Source organism: Columba livia, chromosome 5 (genome assembly GCF_036013475.1).
Source record: "Columba livia isolate bColLiv1 breed racing homer chromosome 5, bColLiv1.pat.W.v2, whole genome shotgun sequence".
Classification (NCBI taxonomy): Eukaryota; Metazoa; Chordata; class Aves; order Columbiformes; family Columbidae; genus Columba; species Columba livia.
The window spans coordinates 61,649,443-61,674,959 of record NC_088606.1 but is presented as its reverse complement, the minus strand read 5'-3'; the positions used below and the strand labels follow the sequence as shown (position 1 = coordinate 61,674,959).

Here is a 25,517-nt window from a genome sequence, read left to right as displayed (position 1 = left end):
GAGAATCTGAGACACAAAGACTGTAGTACCAGACAAGGCCCAATAACCCTGCAATGATTTCATTTCATAGTTTATGCATTTTGCAGTCCATGAACACCAAACTGTTATATTAAACAATTTCCTTTTACTTCTGCACAACTGCTGAACATGCATGGAAAAGAGTATTTCACCTCCAACATTGTTCTGCTGACTTCAGAAATAATTCCTTAACACTGATAGCTACCTTTATACTGAACAACTAATTACAGATAATTATACTATTAGATACAAATGCTCCCAATCTCTCAAATAACTCTGAGTTTAAACTATTTTACAAGCTCACTTCAGGCACCAATCGTATTACAAGTTAAAATGGAAAAACTTTATATGCAACATTTAATAACTTTACGCATAAAGGACAAAAACTGATATCAGTCTGTAAGAGGATATTAGCCATTTGTGATAAAAGCACAGGTTTAATAATCAACCGCCAATATATCAGCCTATCCTTTATGATTTCCTCCCCTTTACATCATCAGTAATTGTTCACACACCAGCCCAAATCAACAGCTGAGGGGAACATATGAAGTACTGTGGCCCATTCCAAGTTATATGTGATATATGTGTTGGGCTGATCACAAGCCAAAATGAAGAAAGTAACTCCTGCAATCATACTGAAACCTTTACCTTAGAGGTAAATTCTAATTTCAAAAGAGACTGCGTAAATTAGCTCATACTTTATATAACTCATTACTCACACTAGTGCTGCAGAAATTAACACCACATTGACAGAGGGAGCTGGATTTTTTTCCAGGGCTGGTACTTGTACCACCCAAGTGCAATTTCCTTTTGACAACTATGGACATTCATGTTACAAGTTTGACCCCACTTTAAAAAGTGCAGAAAAGTGCAAAATACTAACATACTGACTATTTTGTAGAGACATTGATGACCAGGATAGACATAAATCGGACTGATGCACAGGTCTTGAGTAGTTTTGGGGATTAGATGTTTTTCTCACCTACCCTGAAAGCCTCTTGCTTCTCTACCGTCCACGTTAAAATGTAAATAAATTCTCCTTGATTATTGTTCACCCCCGATTGTCCCACACCCCTCCTGCCCTGGCGGTGAATGGGAACAACACGCCAAGAACAACGTTCCCAGTTCTTCCCACCAGCGCCTGTACAGCCTGGCTGCTGCTCCATTTAAACAGTTCAAAGGGTATGAAAAATGACAAGACTTGCTTTAATTCTTACACGTTGCATTACAATAGTGTCAAAGGAAGTGTGCTACACATTCAAAGGCATAGTGTGGGCTGATTCTGGACTAATATCAGGGATTTTGCTAGCTAGGATTGAATGAAATTACAGTAGCTGAAGTTTACAGCTCTAACCTAAGCTTTAAAAAAATAAAAGAAGAAACGCCTGTACATCATTAAAAGTCTACTTCCTGAGCTTATTTTTTTTTATCACTAAGAGGATGCTCTTCCTTCCCCTTTAGGACAAATACTTTCTAGAAATAAACCATCGTCTTAACAATTTGTGAGGGAGGCAATGAGGAGGACGGACGGAGGAGCCGCCGTCGTGCCCGCGGTTTTCTCCCAAGACACCGGGGTAGCCGGGCAGGGGAACCCGACGCCGTGTGGCCACCGAATGCCGAGCCGGTCCCCGGGGATTCCCGGTGCCGGAGCTAATCTGTGCCCCCGAGGCGAGGAGGCGGGGGAAAGCCGGCAACGCGGGAAGCCAAAATGTGCCCGGTGCGCCTCGGGTCTCCCCGCACCTGGTGGAGTCCCTGAAGGGAGAGGGAGCGCGGGGCGGCCCGGACTCTCGCGTAACGGAGGGAAGAGGCAAGGAGGCTCCCAGTGTCTTGGCACAGCTGGAAACGGAATCTCTGAGGGGAAAGTGCGAGTGCAAAGATGTCCCCGCTCACCCCGGGCCGAGAACGAGCGCTGGAGGGCGGCCGGGGCCGTTACTTACGGAGCCCGGCGTCAGTTGCGCAGCAAGAAGCGCCGCCGGTCGCCATGGAGACGGCGTCGAGCCACGGCCACGGCTCCGCTTCCTACCGGTGCCAGCGCCACTAGTGCCCGGGCAGAAACAACCAAGGCGTCTCCGTAATTTACACGTCCCCCTGCTGCCCGCCACAGTGAGGCGTTGTTTCCCGCCGGACGAGTTATCCGCGGCACCGGCCGCCTCCGTCGCCTGGCCGGTGGTGCGGGACAGGTGGGCGCTCGCTGTGGCTGCGGGGTTTGTCTGCTGGTGGGGTTGGCCGGTCCTCACGCCCCGGCCCCGCTGCTGAGGCGGCTGTAAAGCCTTCGGCAGGGCATTCCGTGCTGCGCAGGCCTCTCGGGTCTCCCTCCGCGGGTCTCTCCGGGCTCCTCCCGCCGCCGAGGCCCGAGCGTCCCGGAGCTGTTGCTGTGGGTGGGTGGGTCCGCAGCGGCGCAGCCACCGCTTCGTGACGGGCTGTGGGTGGCAGCGAAGTCTCGGGCGGGGCTGGTGGTTTCGCGGGGTGGTAAAAACCCCCGTGGGTTCCCCAGGGAGAAGGGGGCCTGCCTGGGGAAAGGAGAGAAGCGGGAGGGAAGGGGGGGCAATATGTGGTGCTGCCCCAAAGGAAGAGGGGGGACCCCCAGCAGCCGAGTGGGACCTTGTGCGGTTGGAGCTCTGGGAAGTTTGAAAACCCGACTTGTCTTCCCTCAGGAGAAAAAAAGGGTTATTCTAAGTACGACAGGAATCGGTTTTAGTGCTGACATGGAAAGAAAAGAGCCTTTTTGTTCCTTTTAACTATATGTATATATCTGTATCTATATAAATAAAAATAAACCCATGAAACCTGCAAAATTAATCCCTGCAGGAAGAGTTATTTCTTATCAGAAAGCTCACAATTAATCAGCTACTACAAGCTTAGGATTTCAGTATAGCTCAGAATCTGCTTGAAGCTCAAGCGTTACTGTGCTTTTCCTGACATTTAATTCTCCTGGGTGGTTGGTTTTGGCTTGGTTTGGTTGGTTGGTTTTGTGGGTCGTTTTTTTTTTTCTTTGTTTGTGGGTGGGGTCTTTTGTGTTTTGGTTTGTTTGTTTGTTTGTTTTTGTTTATTTTGTTGTTGTGGTGGTGTTTTGTTTTGTTTTTATTCTGGGTCATTAGCTTGATGATAGATGGCCAGAAATAAAAGGCAAATAACTAGTTAGGTTTTGCTTACTCTGCTAACTTTACATGCTTTTATTTATTTTTGTTTGATTGTTTTTATGTTCTCTTTTACTTTAATGTTAAAAAAGTTAAGCTTTCTTACCAGAAGGATGAAGGAGAGTCCATACTGGGAATATTGTTGTGCAAAACCTGAGCCATAATGTTTTGTCTTGTTGCTTGTATCTCATTCCAGAATTGACCAAAATGTCACACCTTTATGTACATAATTTTTTCATAAGCACAGTATTACTTCAAAATAAAAAGTGTATTTTTTAAAAGTCTCTATATAATGTAGGTAGGTTCAAAAGAGTTCAGACAGTTAAAACGCAAAATGCTTTTAAAGGAGTATGGACAGCTTCTGAAGCGTGATACTGGGAGAGGAAACACAGTGTAACTTCACATATGGCAATCGATGGGGTCGAATGGCCAGGTGAATGAAGCTGGTTTTGTACAATGTAGATCCTGTGTAGATGTGCTTGAGGGCTGCGATCTATTTCATGATCCTGTAACTTGTCACACTCATTTTTCCTTTTTCTAACTGTTTCTCTTTCAAATAGTAATTATATTTCTTTAATTTTCTTACACAGTGCTAAGAAAGTCATTTCAAAGTCAGACGATGGCCTTTGAAAGGATAACACAAAAGGACTGGTACAAAATCCTGGGTGCAAAGCCATCAGACAGTCCGGCAGAACTCAAACGGAAGTACCAAAAACTTGCTTTATTAGTAAGTATGTTTTTATTATTTAAGATGTGCAAAAATAAATTTTATGAACAATAAGATAATTTCGGGGTTTGTTTTTACGGTTTTTGTATAAATATGATTAATCAGAGTGTGTTTGTAATAACAGTTCACTGAGGTTGATTTAGGTTTGAAATAAATACCTGGAGTTTATGAGTTATCATTATATTTCACAAAGAGGGGCTGTGTTGCTCTGGTTCCAAAACACCAATACATCTACCAGCTTTGCTAAACATTCATGAGTGAACTGAGCCAAATACCTGTTCATCAGGTGCTGCATAATCAGGTGTACATGTCAAAGAAGGTCATTGTTTGTAGCGCATAGTCATGAAATGTGCTAATTGGTATTTGTGGTATTTACTATGATGCATGCAGTTACAGTGTGCTGAATGCAATCCTCGAATGTGGAAAGACCAGATACAAAGAGAAGTACTTCCTGATCATCTGTAGTAATGAAATAGAAAATGTATAGGAGGAAAATATGTTAGCATCATTTTTATTTGAGAGTTTCTGGTTAATTTTTTGTGGATTCGTGTTTTTGGTCATGCACTAAGACTTGATGTTCTGTAAATTCTCTTAAATTTCCTGTCCTCCGAATCTCAGAGCCTTACCAGGTTACTTCATATGGTTCTTTTTCTTCTGCTTGACTCCTTTTTTGCTCAAAAGATGCTCTGGCTGGGCTTTCTGTGGAAAATGGCGTGTATTTTTTTGATACCGTTGACCATTTTCAACTGAATTTGATAGCCATATAGAAGTCCTAAGACAACTAAATTCCTAAGTTTCTTCAAAACTGGCAGCCTGGTAGAGAAGAAGAAAGAAGGTGAGCAGAACTCTGTTTTTATGTATCCCTTTAGGTAGCTGTGAGCAGGACTCTTAGTATTGGTGGGGCATTAGAGAGCACGTGCACAGCTCTGCTGGCTTGGTTTGAGGTGTCAGAACGAATGTGATAAGAAGTTGGGATTTTGAAGTGAGGTAAAGAGAATGCCAGTCAAAGGGAGACTGAGTTTTGTTAGTTGAAATCAATGTGTTGGTTGGTTGGTTTTGTTTGGTTTTGTTTGTTTGATTTTATTTCTAGCCCCAGTGAAAACTGCTTTAAAGGTCATTTCACCAGTATGAAATATGTTCCAAATGTACAAATTTTAATATACTTCAGTTGAATTTGCTAAGCAATCCTGCTGTACATCTACTCTTTTGCAGTGCTTCCTACTAAACTGATTTCCTTGTCTGAAACTGATCTGTGTAATTAGTGTTTTAAGTTTCAATGCTTTACAAGATGCTTGCATGCAGATATAGGACATAAATCCTTTGGTCCTCACTATTAAACATTAGAAGAATCAGTGTAGGAGAGCACTTTGGAAACCAAGCTTCTTAGTTCCGTCTTTAACAGAAATAGTTGTTTCTTGTACCTCCTAATGTTTTAGTTTTTCTCAATTACTAATAAAATATTAATAATGGTTTGTTTGTTCTTAATGAAAGCAATAGGGGGCGCAATGTAAAATACCTCTTGTGTTTAGATGGGGGCTAATTTAAACTAAATACTGCAGTGGAATTAATATATCTCTTTCACTGTGAATCTATGTATAATAATGGCATTAAAATCACAGTATCGCAGTATCACAGTATGTTTGGGATTGGAAGGGACCTCAAAAGATCATCTAGTCCAATTCCCCTGCTGGAGCAGGAACACCCAGGTGAGGTCACACAGGAACATGTCCAGACGGGTTTTGAATGTCTCCAGAGAAGGAGACTCCACAACCCCCTGGGCAGCCTGTTCCAGTGTCTGTCACCCTCACTGAGAAGGAGTTTTTTCTCAAATTTAAGTGGAACCTCTTGTGTTCCAGCTTGATCCCATTACCCCTTGTCCTATCATTGTTTGCCACCGAGAAGAGCCTGGCTCCATCCTTGTGGCACTCACCCTTTATATATTTATAAACATTGATAAGGTCCCCCCTTAGTCTCCTCTTCTCCAAACTAAAGAGCCCCAGCTCCCTCAGCCTTTCTTCATAAGGGAGGTGCTCCACTCCCTTAATCATCTTCGTTGCCCTACGCTGGACTCTCTCCAGCAGTTCCCTGTCCTTCTGGAACTGAGGGGCCCAGAACTGGACACAATATTCCAGATGTGGTCTCACCAGGGTGGAGTAGAGGGGAAGGAGGACCTCTCTCGATCTACTAGCCACCCCCCTTCTAATACACCCCAGGATGCCATTGGCCTTCCTGGCCACAAGGGCACAGTGCTGGCTCATGGTCATCCTGTTGTCCACCGGGACCCCCAGGTCCCTTTCCCCTACACTGCTCTCTAATATGTAATTTCCCAACCTATACTGGAACCTGGGGTTGTTCCTGCCCAGATGCAGGACTTTACACTTTCCCTTGTTAAATTTCATTAGGTTATTCCCCGCCTACACTTTCCCTTGTTAAATTTCATTAGGTTATTCCCCGCCCAACTCTCCAGCCTGTCTGGGTCTCTGGATGGCAGCACAGCCTTCTGGCGTGTCAGCCACTCCTCCCAGCTTAGTGTCATCAGCAAACTTGCTGATAGTACACTCTATTCCCTTGTCTAAATCGTTAATGAATATATTGAATAATATTGGCCCCAGCACTGACCCCTGAGGCACTCCACTAGATACTGGCCTCCAACTAGACTCCGCACCATTGACCACCACTCTCTGGCTTCTCTCCTTAAGCCAGTTTGCAACCCACCTCACTACTCTATTGTCTACACCACACCTCCTCAACTTAGCTGTGAGGATGCTGTGGGAGACTGTGTCAAAGGCTTTACTGAAGTCAAGGTAGACCACATCCACCGCTCTGCCATCATCCATCCACCTTGTTACAATCATAGGTATTGTTTAGAGCTGTTTGCTACAGAACCAAAATTATGTAGTGCCTTTCCTGTACAATTTTTTTTTTTAAATAAAACTTACCCTTTGTGTTCTAGCACTGTACTTTCATGTAATTATTTTGAAGTGTATGAAGTGAGAATTGTTGGAGTTGACAACTGTTGGTTTATAACTGCCTGTAGTCTTAGAAGATGAAGTACTGTAACTTTTCTGTAGAACCTGTGTATTTCCAAACCAAATGGTTAGTGCTCTTTACTTAAAAAGTCAGTGAGAAATATTAGAGAAAATTAAGATATGTTTTGGATCTTTTTCTTTTGCTGTTTGGCTCAGAATTCTTTTGCTATCAGTGGTGGATCTCTCTTTCTGACTAAAAAGCCACGCTGATGTTTACTTGTAGGTGTTTTCTCTGAGGCAGATCTGCTGCTGCTTGTCTGTTGTTGTTACCATATGTCCTGTCTCTATTCATCTTTTTCTTTTAGCTGAACTGTTCCAGACTCTACTCGTTTGTGTACTTATTAATACAGCATCTAGCACAGTCAGTCTGAAGTCTGTAAAAGCATGGTGGGAATAAAACAATAATTATTTCTATGCACCCTAAAAACTCATTGGCTACAGGGGTGACTAGAGACTACAGCACAATACCTTCACTAAAAAGTGCTCATATAGCACATAGTTACACTGTGAAATTCATTGTCACAGATGTTGTTGAGTCCAAGGGCTTACATGGTTGAGAAAGTTCTTGGGTTTTCATGGAAGACAAAAAAATATTCAGAAATCAATGAGCTATGGACTTCTGAATATTGGTGGAATTTATTTTATGTTTGTCCTATCTTGACAGTATTCTCTATGCATCCAGTGTTTGTCGTTAGTAAAAAGCATCACATGGGATGGACCCCTCACCTTAACTGCTGTGCCCCGTTCATATGACGTAGCTCCCCAAGTAATGCCTGTGCTTAGAGCTCTTGGCAGCTTCACCCCAAACCCACAAAGTGCTTATTTGGGTTTGCTAAAGCTGTTCAGAAGGTGCTGGTAGAAGTGCCCCCTTGGTGTGGGCAGAGGACAGCCCTACAAGCAGGTGTTTTTATGTACTGTGGTAGTCACTTGTGGGAGTAACTCCAGTGTAGAAGCTGGAGTAGCCCATGAGCACAGCCATGTATTGCATATTAAAAGATTTCCTGACAAATTATATGGTCAGTACAGAAAGTTTTCTGGCTTATGTGTAGCAGCACAAGTGAACTTCCTGAAGAAATGTCATGTGCTAATTATCTTAAAATCCAAAAGTTTATAAAGCAACTTGCATCTTGGATACGAGCTGCAATTAATATGACATTCAATCTGTAATTATGAATATTCTTATTACAGATGTTCATTAGCATCAAACATCATAGATGGTGCAATTTATTTTTAAATATAATTCTGCTGTTAAAATAAAAATGGCAAATATCTGAATCCAAGCCGCCTTCAAATAATCCCCAGTGCTTCATGTGGAGTGTTTGCTTTTTGCCATCTGCTATTTTCTGTATTTGTCAACATGTGTATGCTTCGCATCTTGAATGAACAGGCAGATGTAAACTTCCAAAGCTAAAGAGTTGGAGATCTTGCCATATGTCATCCAAAAGATAACTATATCTGTAGTTAAATCTCATGACTGGTCTTAATAATTCAAAGTAGTACGCAGTTAAAAACATTTGAATTGTAGGTTTGTAAGAACCATTTCAAAAGAGTGAATTCACTTAAAACGGATTAGGTTTAAAATTCTAACTTGGTTTTGTCAATTCTAACAATTTGATGATGGAAAAGGTTAATGACCCATCACAAATAAAATTGTACATATGCACTCTACTAGCGTGAACGCATGTACTTACTGTTGTGCCGTATTTTGCTTTGCTTTGCTTATTTTTCATTTGGTCAGATCACAACCTAGGTTGAAGTGAATTATTTTGCTACAGATAATTCCAATTCCATCTTTAAGAATAGTATTAATTTGATACAGAAAACAGAGCAGGTTTGGCCTAAAAGTAGTGATATTTTTTAAATCAATATTTTTTTCCTTCTTACCTTGTAAATATTTAAGGAAATGTTCATATTTATAAAATTTTGTAGCCGGCATAGCTCAATGCAAAAATTCCTTGATTGGCTGTTTAAAGTTCATGCTAAAGTACTTTCTGAACCACAGGAAACTTGGGTTTCCATACTCTGAAAGGAATTGCAACAGATTTGGAGAATGTGTTAAGTAGTAGGAGTGTGGTCTTTAATCTGTCTTTGGAAGATGCTGATGGTTTTGAGACATTTAGGTGACACTATAGCCTTTTAATCCACAATTACATACACAGTTTCAACAAGAAGATTTGTTCAATGGATAAACAGGTTTTATGCTGTTTACTTAGTTTTTCAAGGAATCTGTACGGCTTTTAGGAAGGATGGTGCTTATGTTCCATTTCCGAATGTGTATAAAATTAAAAGGGGATAAAATTAGAGTAACAAAAATAGGATATTGGGGGAAGGATTACACCATCTTATTATTTGCACAATTTTTACATCTCCTGTTGGTCTGACACTTTGTGGTCAAAGAATGAGTTGACAGATTGTATTCAAATTTTTGTGTGGCTGTGCTATATCTGAAAACTGCATTTAACAGAGAATAAAGTCACCAACACATAAGCTTTTCTAGCTGAAAATCAGGTGTCTGTTCCTGTGGATGCTGATGATATTATAGGATACCTTTCAACCGGAAAAAAAAATATTGTGCAGGAAAATTATATACTGCTGTTACAACGTGTGCCCTAATCTTCAAGAAAATCCATGTAATTTGAGCAGAGAGTTTGCAGGAAGCTCTTATTTCTAATATGGTAAGGAAATAAAATGTGCCATTTAACATATAGTGTTACAGAGATTATCTTATCTGAAGGGGTGGTGTGTGTATATAAATACAAAGTGTTAAGGTGATCATTTAATCTGTTTGAAAGAGTAGAAAATTTGAAAATAGAGCATCAGGCATAGGTGAGAATAACTCTCAGCACCAATGAAAAAGGACATTAATAGAAATTTAACTTAGTGAAGCAAAATAACTTCAAGAGGAAACTGTTCCATTGAGCTTGTGTGGAGGAAATATGTGTCTTTTCGGAGACAAAAAAGATCTGTTGAATCTTATCAGATTTATGTATACATCTAAATTCCGCAATAACAGAAACGCAGAGTGTATTTACGTAAAGTTCAAGATCTGCTTCCCTCATTGTCTTAGAGTTCTTTCCACAATAAACTCAGTGTTATTCCTGAAATCACCTGCCTATTGAGGATCTCTTTTTCATGCTGAGTTTAAGTTGAGATTTTGAATCTTAAAAATGAAAACCCCTCGAGCTTTGTATCAGAAGTCTCATAATAATGTTTTTCATAATTAAAATTATGCAGTGTCTGTATTTTTTTAATAGCGTTTGCAGGTTTTTTACTTTTGTGTTTGATCAGCAGAGTACTCGTTAGAGATACTTAACAGATCATCATGTTTAGCTAACTCTAGTTTCACTAACTTGTAGAAAATTGATTTTGTATTTTGACAGTATAAATACAACAATTTTAGTGCAGCCTGATTGTAGCATGACTGAATTTAATGTAATTGCAACAGAGAGAAAGGCAAGCCACGGAGTTTAGTGGAAAGGACTATTGTTTTTACACTCTGGGTAGTTTTATTTTGAGCTGTTCTTTACATCTGACTTACTACTTCTGATCTTAGTAAAATACAAGGGGTCATATTTTCAAGTTGAGAAATTGGTTATTCTGTAGTATCTAGTGAATCTCAGTGTTATAGAAGTCACTGGTTCAAACAGCTTGATGATCAAGCTGGTGTTGCTGCTGCTGGTTAAGCCATGAGAGCTTTTGTTCGATTCACCCACCTGGTTTTTGTGGTGGTTGTATTTTTTTAATATAATTTTCTGATGAAATAGGATTCAGTCTATTCAGTTTAACTCTGGCCTCTTTCATGTCGCTATTGGAACTCAAGTAATGAAAACGTTGGATTATTCCTCTACAGCTGCTGATCTCTCCTAGCTGATGACTTTACCTTTTCATCTACATCTCTCTGACTATTTCTTCCTAAAATGGGGAAGTTCTGTAGAGGCTCAGACAGTCTATCTAGAGTGCTTATTAAATATCAATGGCAAAAGAATCAATAATGAATGGGGCTAAGCGAGCAGAGGATGCTGTTCTCGCATGATTTCCTTGAGTCATCGGAAAGTGTGGCCTTTTAGCAGTTATGAGGACACACTATCAAAGTTGTTTCCTTACTGCAGATGGAGAAATTTGCCAACCACAACCAGCCTCAAATTAGAAGTTAAATTAACACCAAACTGGTGATCATTCTAGATGTGAATGCATCCTTTACGGCAGCAGTGGGAGTAAATCCAGTCCAAACTAGATGCAAGGTTTATGTGAGTCTATGGATTACATTCAGATTTTTTTGTCAATATGGCTATGAAATTTGGCAATAACTGGATGCTTATGTGTTTGTTTGGTTGTATGTGGTGTTTGTGCTTTGTTTTGATTTCTGTGTGCTTTGTTTGTAGGCTTCTGTGTTTGTTTCTTTTATTTATTTATTTTTAAATGCTGGTGCGATATCCATGAAATGGGATGTGCGTGTAGGAGTTATAGAACACCTCATGGCCTCTGATTTTAAGGAATCGAACTTCTCAAGATGCTTTTTAATTATTTGGTGTTGCCTAAGACATCAAAGCGTTGTCTGTACAACAGGCTGTGGGCCTTCTGGTGTTATTTGAATACAGTGTAACACGTTTACTAATTTATCTCATAAGAGGTAGGTGGTTTTTTCATGTGTTTTGCACCCATGTGTCTTCTAAAGTGAGTGCTAAATTCTGTTAAACACTTAGCTTTTCTTGCCCATTTTAAAAGTTATAATTTGACTAGGGCCTAACCTGTTATTTTGGTATCATGAGTGGCTTCAAATAGTGTAGAGATTATCTACTGCTCCTAGAGATGGCGAAAGCTAAAAGAAATATTTTCAAGAAAATGAAAAAAAACCCTGCAATTTGTAAAGTGTTATTCAGGTGTAAGTTGTGGTCACTTCAAGGCCTGATTTTTCACAGTATCACAGTATGTTTAGGATTGGAAGGGACCTCAAAAGCTCATCTAGTCCAATCCCCCTGCTGGAGCAGGAACACCCAGGTGAGGTCGCACAGGAATGTGTCCAGGCGGGTTTTGAATGTCTCCAGAGAAGGAGACTCCACAACCTCCCTGGGCAGCCTGTTCCAGTGTCTGTCACCCTCACTGAGAAGAAGTTTTTTCTCAAATTTAAGCAGAACCTCTTGTGTTCCAGCTTGATCCCATTACCCCTTGTCCTATCGTTGTTTGCCACCGAGAAGAGCCTGGCTCCATCCTCATGGCACTCACCCTTTATATATTTATAAACATTAATGAGGTCCCCCCTTAGTCTCCTCTTCTCCAAACTAAAGAGACCCAGCTCCCTCAGCCTTTCTTCATAAGGGAGATGCTCCACTCGTTAATCATCTTCGTTGCCCTACGCTGGACCCTCTCCAGCAGTTCCCTGTCCTTCTGGAACTGAGGGACCCAGAACTGGACACAATATTCCAGATTTTTATAGCGATTTCTGCAGCAGAAGTGCCTTAGAGACTTTGATTATTTTGCATCACGCTTAAATCTGACTTCTTAAAGGTGCCTGTGAGTTTTTAAGTATTCCAAAGGTCAGGAAGTTGTGGGGTATGGAGGCAGTTGATGTTCTTCACCCCCAGAAAGGTGTTTGGTGTGCAGGTCACCGTGGTGCCCGCTGGGGATGCTGCCTCGACCTGCCCTTCTGCCGGATGTTCCTCAGCCAGGAAACAGCATCCTCTGGGTTTTCCTTCATCCGCTACTGTACGTGTCAGCTGGAAAAGTTCATGCCCATGTTTTTCAGTAGTTTAAGCAACCCTGGTTGGTGTGTTCTGATTGTTGCTTTCACATGAAAGTGGCATTTGCCTAAGCTAGCTTGCTAACCATATGACTAGGGCCAAATTAACGTATGCTTAAACGATGGCACATTGTTCAGTGTGACTTCTAAACCATAAATTATGATCAGAGAGGCCAGAAATTTAAAAGGAGCTTTAAAAATCCCCTTTATATTTTTATTTTTACCATTATGCTCCTGTAAATTTTAGAAAGCTTAATTTCTTTTCTTCTTTCCTCTGCTAGTTTTTGGTGGGGTTTTTATTGCTTTATCTTCTGCTGTATAGCATAGTTTCCAAAAGGCTTTTTAAAGTAGCTGTTGAGGCTATTGGGTGGCTCTTCATTGGAAAATAAGTAGCCCTGGAAGCAGAAGAAAATGAAAGAGAAGTTGTTTCTGAAGATGTACCATAGGTTCTCTTTTCACACATTTTCATACCTTCATTAGCCAAATTAATCTTTGCTTTTATTTATACAACAACAGTTTATTTTAATTTTTTAATCCCTAGAAACTAAAACTTTTGCTTTTCATTTCAGCATTAAGTTTGTTCAAGAGCTGGAAAGGATCAGAAGTGTGAATATTTAATATGGAAGTTATATGGTGTAATTACTTGCTGGTTTGTTGGACTCTTCCCTGTCTAATGGGGTCAGATCTTCCCAGAGACTACTAAGAGTTCATTATTTAGGTTTCTGTAACATGGACTAGTTATTGCTGCGGCAGAGCTTTAAGTCCATTTCCCTTGCCGATGCACTAGGTTATCTTGAGAAAGTTTTCAAATAAAAACCTACAATTGCTTGGGTTTTTTGAGGGGTGGAATGCTTTAAAGTAGCAGATTCATGTTCATGTTATTATTGAACAAAGTGGAGACCCACTCTCAGTGGGTAAAACCAGTAAGAGAGTTTAAGTTCAAGGTAGTATAACAGTATCATGATGCTACAGTACCATAAAAAAAGCAATTGCATTAGAGAAGGATCACAGTTCTACATGATATAATCTTTAGACGTTAATAATTTACTGCAGAAATAAAGTATTTTTCATTACTAATTAGTGTAAGACCAGCTCTGCAGTCACAAGACTTTTACAATTAACATCAAATTAAAATTGACCATTTCCATGGAAGTTGAAATTCCCTCTATAAAAATAAAGTCGGAACTACAGGGGCAATCCCGCTGCTACTGCAGTTAAACGTCTAAAACAGGTGGGCAGAAGATGGGGATTTTAGCAGCAAACACTTAAAGATAGAGGAGGAAAAGCAGATCTCTCTGCAGATTTTTCAGATGTCTCTGAGCTTAGATTCATGCCCAACTGGACAAAAGACTGAGCTTTTGCCAGTGAATAAGAGAACCATTCAAAACCCTGGTCAGAAATCCAGGTTATGAACCTGTCTGATTTAAATGTGAAAGATGATGTTGTGGTGAAATTTTGGGGTTAATCAGAGAAGGCCGAGGAAGTTTAAAGGATGTTGAAGCATGATAACGAAAAAAAATATATCCAATATGCAAATTAATGAGTTTATGACAGTGTAATTTATTCAGTGATTTGTTTTTAATTGCACTTTAGAAAACTCCAGTAATTCTCAAGAATTTGCAGCATTGGCTTGATAGTGTCATTGTCTGTGTTTTTACTGTGCAGCTGCTAGTGACTGGCGGTTATGTGGTCTGCTTAACTGTTGCATATTGCTGTGTACATTTAATCCAAACTTCTTAAATTCTGTTTTTAAAAGAAATAAGTTGGGATGTCTGTTGGTGTTTTCTTTGAAAATTACTCATTGGGTGATGAATAACTGAAATGTTACGGAAAAATTCCTGTTTCCTCCTATCTGCTGTCTTGATGGTGCTTTGCTGCGAATACCTGAGTCACAGTAAATATTTCCTTGTAGTAACAGGTGGAGCAGCAATAATATCTGAAATATTTCTGTTCTGATGGTTCCTGTGTGTCTCAACTGAAGCTGGAGGTCTGCTGTGCTGAATGGTGTGTATAGCAGTGGTTATCTCTGGCCTGAAGGTATGGAAAAGATTCTTTAATGTGTGTAACACATGCAAGGAGTTGAATGTTGTATGGGAAGCTCAGACTGATACTTGCGCAACACTTTTTGACTATGTAAGGAGGAGAAAAGGGAGAAGAACAGACAGAGTTTTCATCAGCCAGTTGATCACTGGGAGTTGTTAGAAAAACATCATTGAATGGATAAGGTGTAAGAGTTTAGAAGGAAAATGAACCTGTCATCTTTTATTTTTCCTCAAATGAGGAACACTTGCTACGAATAACAATCATCCTGGAGTTTGGACAGTGAAGGCTGGAATCAGTGTCAAAGCAGATAAAAAGATCAGGTAGGAGAACGCTGAGGTTGTTAAAAAGCTTAAAGATTGTTTGTGTTTGGGGAAAAAAGGAAGAAGAGGTGGACTGAAGTAATGAATCAAGAAGATAAATTCCGTGTTCTTTTGTCCGGCTGTCTGTGGATAGCCATCCTTTGGGGGAGTTTAAGTCTCTCTATGAAAAGATGACTGTCACAAGGAACTCTTTGCTTTCTGTTTCTCCTCTGCGAGTGGAAGAAGCGGCTCCGTCCATGTTCCCCACTAACTTCTGCCAACTGAGTGAACACGTTGAAAAGGTTGATTGTGGGCTAGGAAGGCAAGTTTGAGACCTGGGATCATTCTTTTCATGGAAGCGAACAAGTTTCACATTTCAGAGAAAGCGCTTTGCAAAATCACTGAAATAAGAAGAGCACCTTCAAAGTAATTTTGTTTTGCGCTGTTTTAACACAAGACCAAACATCTTTTTTCCTTTTTCTTCCCCCTGACCCCTTTGCCAAATACTTGCCATGAGAAGCTTTTCAATACTGAATTGTGCTGGTTACACAACAGGAGATAGCTTACAAAAATGTAAACAAGTGTGGCACCTCATCTAGTGAATGTATTCACTTCTTTATGCGAGTATCCTAATGGAATGCATCTCTTACATTCCTGATATTTTTGCAGATGAAATGAGTCCCATATTTAGCCCACTAAATACTTAGTCCACTTCATACTTAATGGAAGGAACACATATCAAAGTATCGAGCCTGTGTTTTGTGCAAGTCTTGCTAAACATACATCTTGCCCAGTACAGTCTTTGTGCACACGAAGGGATATGGTCACATCAGTTCAATGTAGAAAGCCCGTAGGGAGGAAACGTGAAGCAGATATTTAAAAACAGCAATAAACTTCATTTGCTTTGGTCTCTGTTTTTGGTCATGCTGGTGTAGCGCAGAGAAACAATGACATGTTTTTCATGTAACCTTCTAGTAAGCATTAGGTGGCAGTAGCGTGTTGTGTTTGGCAGCTGCTTTCTCGTTTGCTTTTATCTTCTGCAGTGTAATAAACAGAGAAAACATGTAATTCATTTCTCATAGTTTTTGTAAGATGCTGATTTATGGTGGTTCTGACTGTATGAGACTATAAGGGCAACTGTTGTTGGAACTCTTGTGTAGGTAGGTGGGATTAGCATACTGTAGTTTCTGCACAATATTCATTACTTATTTTCTGATACGCAGTATCTAACAGTGACAATATTAACTGCAAATATTCTGATGAGAAATATGCTACTAATGGCTTAGTTTTGTAGAGTTTACTTTCTCATAAGCTGCTACCATTTCTACAATATTAAATAACCCGTTAGATGAAGCATGGGGCTTTTTTTGCTTATGTTTACTCTTTTTCTCTTAGATAAAAACCAAACTTAGGCTCATGAGAGTGTTGGTAGGAACATAATTAACCTTTCAGCATAGTGCTGTTATTGTCACTCCAGATCTTACACAAGTGCAGTTACCTTGTGACCCTTTTGGAGGGTTTTTTCCCTTCATCCTTGTTTCTCACAGGTAAAGGATATTGAGGAGTTTGGAACTGGTGTTGCATTGTATTAATTGAGCAGGATGATCAGTTAATAGGAGAGTGAGAAAGTGTTGACAGAACATGCCATCTAATTAGTACCTGATGAACCATGTAGGCCACAGAGTGCAGGGTGTAATGTTGCTTCAGGGTGGCTCCTCTACAAGGCCTTTGTGTGCAAAATAGGCCTGTAGACAACCTAAAAAAAGAACATTTCAGCGTAGTTCCACTGAAGGAAACATTAATTGCTGAAAAACTTCACTTTCCACTGTAAACTTGGGGAAAGCTGGGGATACACTTCATACTTAATGGAAGGAATACTTATCAAAGTATCAAGCCTGTGTTTTGTGCAAGTCTTGCTCTTAAAAATCATGTCGCCCTTTCGTTTAGGTCTTTTTTATGTAAGAGGTGATCTACAAATTATGGAAATAGATGAAATAGGTTTTTTTAAATAAAAATATGTAGCTTTTCTTCTTGCTTTTTGGGGTAGTAAGAAAGAAAAACTAGGGCAGTAAGGTTTCCTGATGGCTCATGTGATAAAAGGGCAACCAAAATCATTCCGAGTTAAGAGCAGGTAGCACCATAATGCTTTAAGGCTCCAGCCTAACTGGTTTTCTATTACCTGGTAGTTTGTAATAGTTTTTCAGTTGAAAATTAAGTAATTTTGAATTGAAAAGCATTTTGAGTCTAGCAAGGTAGAACTGGCAGAATTATTTAGTTACTGGTAATTAGGAATTTTTTCCCATTCATTTGTATAAATAGATTGGCAATTAATTCATACTGTTCATTCAGAAACTCCCCCTCCTCCCACTGTAGGAGAAAAGTTTAATGTTTGCACGTTTAAAACAAACATTTTTTTTCAAAATGATTTGATTTTTCTCCTGCAGTTGAAGCTGCTTTGTTTTAAAATACTTTGATTGAATAAATCACTTGAATTTTTGTAAAATATTTCAATGATTTTTTTCTGTCCCGCCCTAATTTAATGAGTTCAGCTGGTGAGGTTGGAAAATTGCTTCTTTCTGTGACCTTTCACGGAGTGCCACAGGGTGGGGGCCAAGCGCATGTTTGTCCCCTTTTCTCTCAACCAGCACAGGTAGCTAAAACTTGTGCTTTTCTTAAATTTAGTCACCTAAAAATTCAGATTCCAGTTTCAGGAACGATTTTATAATTTAGTCTGTGTTCTGATTTAAATCCCTCACAGATTCACTGCAAGAAAAAGATTTCAGCCCTAATGCTTAACAGTGTGTCTGCATAGATTCTAATCTGTATATCCTGCCCATAACCAGAGTAAATGATCGTTTGGAGTCGCTGTGCTTGATTGCTCAAATAGAGCTACCATATACGTGTGCAGGTAATACCCAATACATGTGCTAATTCTATTACATGCTGATACGGATTTGTGACTTAAGCGATTCAGTTTGACAATGTATATAAAATCAGCAAAAGAGTTAACTTTAAATGTAATTATAGAGCTCCTGAAGTGTTGTCACTGCATTATATGGTTCCTTGTTTGTTCTGTGTCCAGCAGGGAGACTGTTCAGTTGAAATATTTTGGTGCTCTGTCAACTGATCTGGAACTTCTAATACATGCCACATAATTTGATGAAAAATATTGTTACAAGCTTTATTAATGACAATATAGAATGGGAAATGTGCAGTTTCACTGGAGTGTTGGGTGGTGAGAGGAACTATACCCTGTTAAGCTGAATTTTAGTATTTCAGATACGCAAGTTTAATATCTTAGTTCTAAACATAAATTCATTGGGGCCTGAGAACAACAGAAGCAGAATGCCTAGTTTTGTGATAACAATCTGGGAGCTTGACCAGCCACACTTTCAGTTGCCTGAGGACAGTGATTTTTGGGAAGGGTGCTGACAGCAGAATGAACTTCACAATGGGGACAAGGTTTTTCCAGTAGCTATGGCGTTAGTCCCTCATGTTCACAGTCTGCGGGAAGAGACTTTCGCTTCTGGATCAAAGCAGCAAAACTCTTCCATTTCCACATGTAATTTTAGAAAAAGGAGGGATGCTGTGTTGAGCTTAGCTCTGCAAACTTGATTGCAAAGCTACGGGAATATGAAGACTGGACACTGGCTATTTGTGGAAAGAGAGAAAAAAGAGAGTACAAATACGGAGTGTGTCAGCCTACCATGCTATTTTGATTCTTGAAATGATTTAGAAGAGTTGTTGATTCTTAGACATTTATAGATGTGGCTTAAACATTGCGGTTGTGTAGCCAGATTAATGAATCTTGTTTTAAGAATTGTAATTTCTTTCTAATAAAAGTGTGGTTATGTGGTCTATAGATAACTAGGGAAACGGATGCAGTTATATGACCCAATCCAGCCCTTGTTTAACAGTTAATTTCTCCAGATTTCTGTGAGCATTTGGTCAGACCTACACAGATTTGGTTGTTGGTTTAAATCTAGCCAAGGCCGGTGGTGTCTTAATTGCTACCGCAGAGCAGCCATTTGGCCTGTGCGAGATGAGTGTTGTCAAGGTACCTTCTGCAAGGCGGACATTCATCCACTGGGAATGGATCAAGAAAGTTTCCATTAATTGGTCCCTTTGTTGGCATTTGTGGCAGAGCGGCCAAAAACTGAGTATGAACAGACACTCTGTGTCAGAGGGTGAGATTTATTGGCAAGTCCCAGTAAAAAACTGGTATTTACTACATATATTGTAAGCAAGGGCAAAGCACTTCCCTCCTAAGAGCTGCTTGGCATTAAATTCACTCAGTTTTCTTTTTCTTATATTTTTATTTTCTTTTTAAGGCAGGGAAATGTATCAAGAATTCAGATTACAATTGCAAAGTAAATAGGAAATAGCTGGTTAATACTTTTCTTCTTCAGGTTGACTGTCTTTCAGCTTCCTTTTAATACGATGTGAAGTGTTATGATGAGCTCTGTAGTCTGCGGATAAATTTGCATGGACCTATGAATACTTCTGTCAGATGAGAACACTTGACAGTTTTTGTCCTGACCTCATTAGCTTAACCTGTAGATAATAACAAATGTAGTTGATAATGTATAAACGTTGCGTGGAGCATGAGAAGTGTTTTTAAACGTTTTCATGTTAACTTCTGCATTTTGTTCTTGTTGCTTTGCTAGAACGAAAGGATGCACTTCATTATATTGCAAGGGTGTTACATACTGGAAATTATTTGTGCATTTTGTCTTAGTGCAACACTTTTGTTTTTAAACTTTGTACAGACCAAGACTGTTAGTGTTAGCCTTTCTCTTCTACTTGCTTTTTTTGTCTTTAAAGGAATTTTAACTTATGCTATAATATGTAATAAAGTAATAATTTAGACTTATTAACCAAATAAACTGTCATATATTGACTATGAGAGAGAATTCTAATAGCTAATTCTCTATAGCTATTCTAATTCTCAAATTTGAATATGTTACCCCTTCAACACTGAATTTTTGATAGAAGGATAGGTAGACTGAAGCCCCCAAATACCAATAATGTGGTGGTTTTTATTGTCTTTTCCTAAGTGCTTGGTATTAATCTCTGCAACTCCTGTAAAGAGTCCACATCTCATTGTGTTGGATTCCTAGCCATGGGTCTGGCCATGTTATCTGAAAAAATGGCTTGCAAGCCACGTTTCCCCCGTCTCGTTCTTTGTCCCCTCAGAGCAGGATGGTGTCCAGCTCCTGTGCCCACTCGCTGTCACTCACCTGCTCTCCGGGCGGCGGACGGGATGTCACCCGTGTGTTCTGCTGTTATCTCACACTGTCCCCTGCTTATCCACGGGGACTTGTGCTTTGCAACGCGCGTTCAACCCACCCTTTGCGTACCAGGTTCCTGACTCTTACCTCCTCTGTTCATGATTTTAATTCAGTTCTGTCATTCATCAAAAATGGTAACTTTTCAGATACGGAACAGCGCTCTATTTATAAAGTCTGGGTTGAATTCCTCTTCCCTCACCATTATTCAGTGTCTTTCACCACTGCTTATTTTTTAATATAAATACGGGTGTTTTAAAAAATTCCAGGAGGTATTGTAGTTCTGTATGTCATGAAAACTGTGGCCTTGTGTTAACAATTAATACTTGGCTGGAAATCTTATTTCTAGCTGCGTTACGAGAAAAAAATACTGTCAGGCTATAAAACTACTACTATAAACTTAACATAGAGAAACATAGAAGGACGCTAAGAGATACTAAGTTAATTTTAGATGTTAGTATTCTGTCATTGACTCTTATTGACAGCTTACATTTAGGCAGTAGATATAGTTCATACAAAAGCATGAGTACTTCAGTACTCATTAACATTAATTCATGATTGCCATCTTACTACTTGATTTACTCAGGCACTTAACGGCACATCTCTAGCTTTAAATATATCCCTTATTCAAATTGAAATAAAGCAGGAATCCAAGACTTGTGTAAACTTATCAATTTAATTTAGCAAGGTGATTCCATGAAACTATAGATAATTTAATTTCAGAGTTAAAAGTCTTTAATAAATCTGATAGTTTAGAAAGAATACCCCTTATACACAAGGCAAAATATATTAAAAATTAAGTAATAAATGAGAAGGAATAGCGCTTTTTTAACCTTTTCTAGATAATCAGCCTTTTCAATTTGTCATGTGGAAAAGTAGTTCCGAGTAAAAGTTTGACTACATTAAGTGATTTAGTTATTGTGTATTCCACAGTTTAGCAAGAGGTTACAAATGTTGTGTAAAACCTGTGCCTGTTGTTTCGCCCATCCCAGTAAGTCTTATAGTAAGTTGATTCTCGCTGTAAATTTCTTTTCAAGAATAAATTAATGAGCACCGATAAGAAATGTACATTAAATTGACTTAACTAGAGGTTTTCTGCTTACTAACTTGCGTTTGATTAAGATCAATCAACCCTATTACATTTATTGCGTCAAGCTAAGCAATTTGTACAGGTGTGAGGAGGACGGGGCCTCGCTGGGGTCACCTCCCTGTTGCTTGATTTGCTCAAGCAAAGCTCAGCCAACTATCGTAGTTTCTCATCTTGTGGTATATGAGTTCGTTGGTGTGGTTATTGAGAGGTAATATCGTTATAGTTGTTGACCAAATGGTCATTATTAACTTCCATTTCAATTCTTGAAATATGGAAGGGACCAAACTTCATGGAGTAGAAAGCAGGTGGAAATACAGAATATAGCAGCTGAATGTGCTGTAGTATGTTCTGCATTTTTCTATAAACCCTGTGGGTGAAAGCAATATGTGTGGTACACTGTATAAATGAAAATATCAGAGTTCCCTAAGAGAAGGAGAGGGGTTCTGAGGTTTAATTTTGGGGCTTGTTTTACATGACTTGGTAGTTGATCTCATTAATGATGGTTGTAAAGTAAAAGCAATAGTTTGCAACTCTTGTTCTGAGGATGTTGGCTAATGATGTAAAGCAAAGCTCCTATCAGCTGCAAGAATCAGTAAGAAAGCAGTAGGCAAACAGGTTAAGCCCCATCAACATATGATGGAACTCAAGTAATTTTTGGAGCGTCTACACTTTTAATTATTTGGTGAACACTTCAACATTAACACCTTTTTTTCTAAGACAAAAACAGTTTTCTGGCTTGTTTTTCATGTTGTAGTAGGTATCAAAGGTAATAGATCAACATAATGAAATACAATTAATTTACTTTTTGGAGGCAGCAGTATCGCATGTATGTGTAAGGTATTTTTTATAGCTAACAGATGAACTAACATATTTCCATTATCAATCAGCTTATTTTTTAACATTCACAATAACTACTGAAGTGATAAAAATTCCAGGCAGTCTTTATTAATGGAAAGAAGTTAGCAAATTACTTCTATTGGAGGTATGAAAAAGGAAGAATAGATTGGGCATGTATCTCTAGTCTTCTTCCTTTTCCCCTGCTGATGTCAGACTCGGGAAAATATTCTTTATTGTTTTTATGAAGTCCTATTAAGTAGTAACACGCTAGTAAATATTACTATTGTGTTCAAAAATCAAGAGGAGTGCTCCAGTAAAAAGCTATTTTTATGGAACTATTGCTTCTTAAAAACATTACGCGTATGCAGCCAGAAAGATTTAAATATATCCAAAGTGCAGTAATACAGCAGCAAATAGTGCTCAGGTGGCAGGTATGGGTGACACAAAGATAATTTGCACACGTTTTGAGAAGTGATATTGCAGGAGACATTAGGGGGCTCTAATATTTGGAGTAAGAACTTACAACTGGGTGCAGAGGGAGAGATGAATAGTTCAGTGTGAGTAGAAGGAGATAGGTCGAGTAGAAAATAGGCTTGTCTGTTTTCATTACAGAGCTTGGACATGGTTGCAGCTGAGATTAACCCAGAAATAAGGCTGAATGGGAAAAGAGGAGGAGATCAGAAACATACATCATATTTCACGTCCTCCAAACCGAGCCAGAGCGCCGGCTCCACCACAGGGTGTGCTGGGCTGGGAGGGGAATCGGCAGCAGGAACGGGGAAAGATACCAAAACAAGAGAGTCACAGAATCATTTCAGTTGGAAGAGACCCTCAGGATCATCGAGTCCAACCATAACCTGACTCTGGCACTAAACCATGTCCCTAAGAACCTTGTCTAAACACCTTCTAAACCCCTCCAGGGATGGTGACTCCAGCACTGCTCTGAGCAGCCTGTTCCAGTGCCTGACAACCCTTTTCGTGAAGAATTTTTTCCTAATATCCAGCCTTAACCTACCATAGTATGGTTGATTAATGTCTGATGTATCACTGGAGGATGCTTAAACTTCAGCTGTGAGTAGGTTGGTTGGAACCTTGGTAAGGTGTCCTCTGGTTGTGTCCGAGCTGGCCAAAACAAGAGAATCTGAGAATCATTTCTGTTGGAAGAGACCCTCAGGGTCATCGAGTCCAACCATAACCCAACTCTAGCACTAAACCACGTCCCTAAGAACCTCATCTAAACGCCTTTTAAACCCTTCAGAGATGAGGGAGAAGCGCATGGGTGGTTGAACCAAGAGGGGATTTTTGCAGCAAACAGGCATTCCTGGCTTTTGATCAGCAAGCTGGAGAGTAGGGAAAGGGAGTCAATGAGAACAGGTACAGAAGGAATTCAGATGAAATGGAGCTAATGGAGGGGAAAAAAAAGGATTGGAGTAAAAGAGCAGAGATCTGAGGATTTTTCTTAGTGTAGATGTTGAGTGCTAAAGGCGTCAGATGGTAACGGGGGAAAGGAGTGAACAGTTTTGGAAAGCATGGAGACCAAAATAGATAGATATTTTTTCAATCAGTAGATCCACTACAATGTAGTTACTAGTTACATGAAATTGTAGCCTTTGGAATATAAAAATTGCATATGCTACAAATATTAAATGTTCCAAATGGAATGGAAAGAAGCTAAAAGCTAGACGATAAATCTGAAGAATAATGCATTTTCTGTATTATTTAAGAAATGAACAGAATAGCCCTTTCTGCACTGATTATTACTTTTCCACAGTACTTTTCTGACACTTGTGGCTTACTGGTTTTCACTAACCACTTTCAGTATAGTCCAGAATTCTTTCTCAGGCAAATTTTGGTGTAGCAAAGGAAAAGCATGAGCAGTTTTGTGGGGGTTTTTCCCAACACTCCTGGCAGGAGAGAAGCCGATATCCTTAGTGCTACTTTGTGCAATTGGTCAGTAATTAATGTTTTCATGTATCGGTAAGAAATTGATCTGAGAGGCTGCGATCTTGTGACCAATCCAAACAGATAATAGGAATAACAGTTTTGTGGCATCACTATTAAAATCTAGTGAAGTTCAGAGCTACTAACCCGGGTATAATACTCCTCTAATAGGCCTTTACATCCTTTTGGGTATAAGCTTGTGGGAGAATGTTTAAAGCATCATCCAAATGGAGTAAGATATACAGCAGCCATAGAACTCTCTTTTTAGGTATTATAATTAACCCTACAATGTGTGGGGTGGGTCCAAATTTTAAATATAGTATCTGAAATATTTTAAAATACTGAAGCATCATGTTTTAGATAAAATATTGCTTTAGGGGTAACTGCTGAATGCAAACCTCAAATATAACTGTTAAAATCAGTAACACTGCTGAAAGGAAGCCATGTAAGTCTTTAATGTGATCGGACTATTTTGCTTTGTATACTTATTAAGCATTGATTTATTTATTTTTTTTAATGACCTTTCACAAATGTGGTTGTGCAACCAACCACCAATGTTAAACACGCTATTAAAATTGAAGCACAACTGGAAAAGCTAAGGCTTCAGAAAAATGGATTTGAAAACAAATCAGACATTTGAATAGCTTTTACAACACAACATGATGCTTCTGACACTATGCTGAATTTAGCACCTACCAAAGAAAGGTATAATTACTCATTAGCTGTTTAGAATACGATGACTAAATGCAATGACCAAACATTTTTGTTTGCACCTTAGAATTTTGGCAGTTTCAGCTGGGGAGATTAAAAAAGGGATCTCTGAGAGATAAACCTCTCTGCATTGCCACTGGGCTTCAGCCACATTGTCAGCACATTGCGAGCCGGTCCAGAGCCTGGGGTGCAGAGATGACTTCCAGTGCTCCCACTCATATGGTCGCATAAAAATCGACACTTGTGTACAGGCTTCATACATGAGGGTGCAAGTGCTTTCATTTGTATAAGGAAAAGTATATGTGAAAAAACCTGAGGTCAAAGATGAACGTTTTGCTCTAATGTACATTCTCTTATCGTAGGTGGGATTTATCTGGTTAATACCCATCAGTGCAAATGACAGATACATTAAATCAGTGAGCAAATAGACTCCAGTAGAAGCGGTCCTTTTAAACTTTGAATTTTGTAAAGCACACATGGTATTACTATTCTTTCTTTTCCAAAATTAATTATAAATTCAAACAAAGGGATTCGGTTAATGAGAAATCCACTCAAACCCTTGTAGGACAGGTGTTCTAAGTCTTAAGATCTGTTCTACATTTCAGTGCCCCGATGGGTGTTGGTATGAAAGGCAAATATGGTTAGTATAAAGTTAAAGCT

At 39.4% G+C, this 25,517-nt stretch overlaps 2 protein-coding genes across 5 annotated transcripts in view; one reads left to right on the top strand and one right to left on the bottom strand.

Annotated features, from left to right (window-relative positions):
* DCDC1 (doublecortin domain containing 1) overlaps positions 1-3,284 on the bottom strand; it is a 42,530-nt gene extending 39,246 nt beyond the window's left edge. The window contains 2 exon segments of the mRNA XM_065066506.1: positions 1,909-2,667; positions 3,262-3,284. Of these exon segments, the coding sequence (XP_064922578.1) occupies positions 1,909-2,667; positions 3,262-3,284 (782 nt within the window).
* DNAJC24 (DnaJ heat shock protein family (Hsp40) member C24) overlaps positions 2,138-25,517 on the top strand; it is a 40,648-nt gene continuing 17,268 nt past the window's right edge. The window contains exons 1-2 of one of the 4 annotated variants that reach the window (XM_065065444.1): positions 2,138-2,198; positions 3,744-3,882. In XM_065065444.1, the coding sequence (XP_064921516.1) occupies positions 3,775-3,882 (108 nt within the window). In that variant the 5' untranslated portion in view covers positions 2,138-2,198; positions 3,744-3,774. Of the gene's footprint in view, positions 2,401-3,743; positions 3,883-14,560; positions 14,686-25,517 lie in introns of those variants that run through there. The other 3 variants (XM_021279823.2, XM_065065445.1, XM_021279824.2) reach the window with 3 other exon arrangements.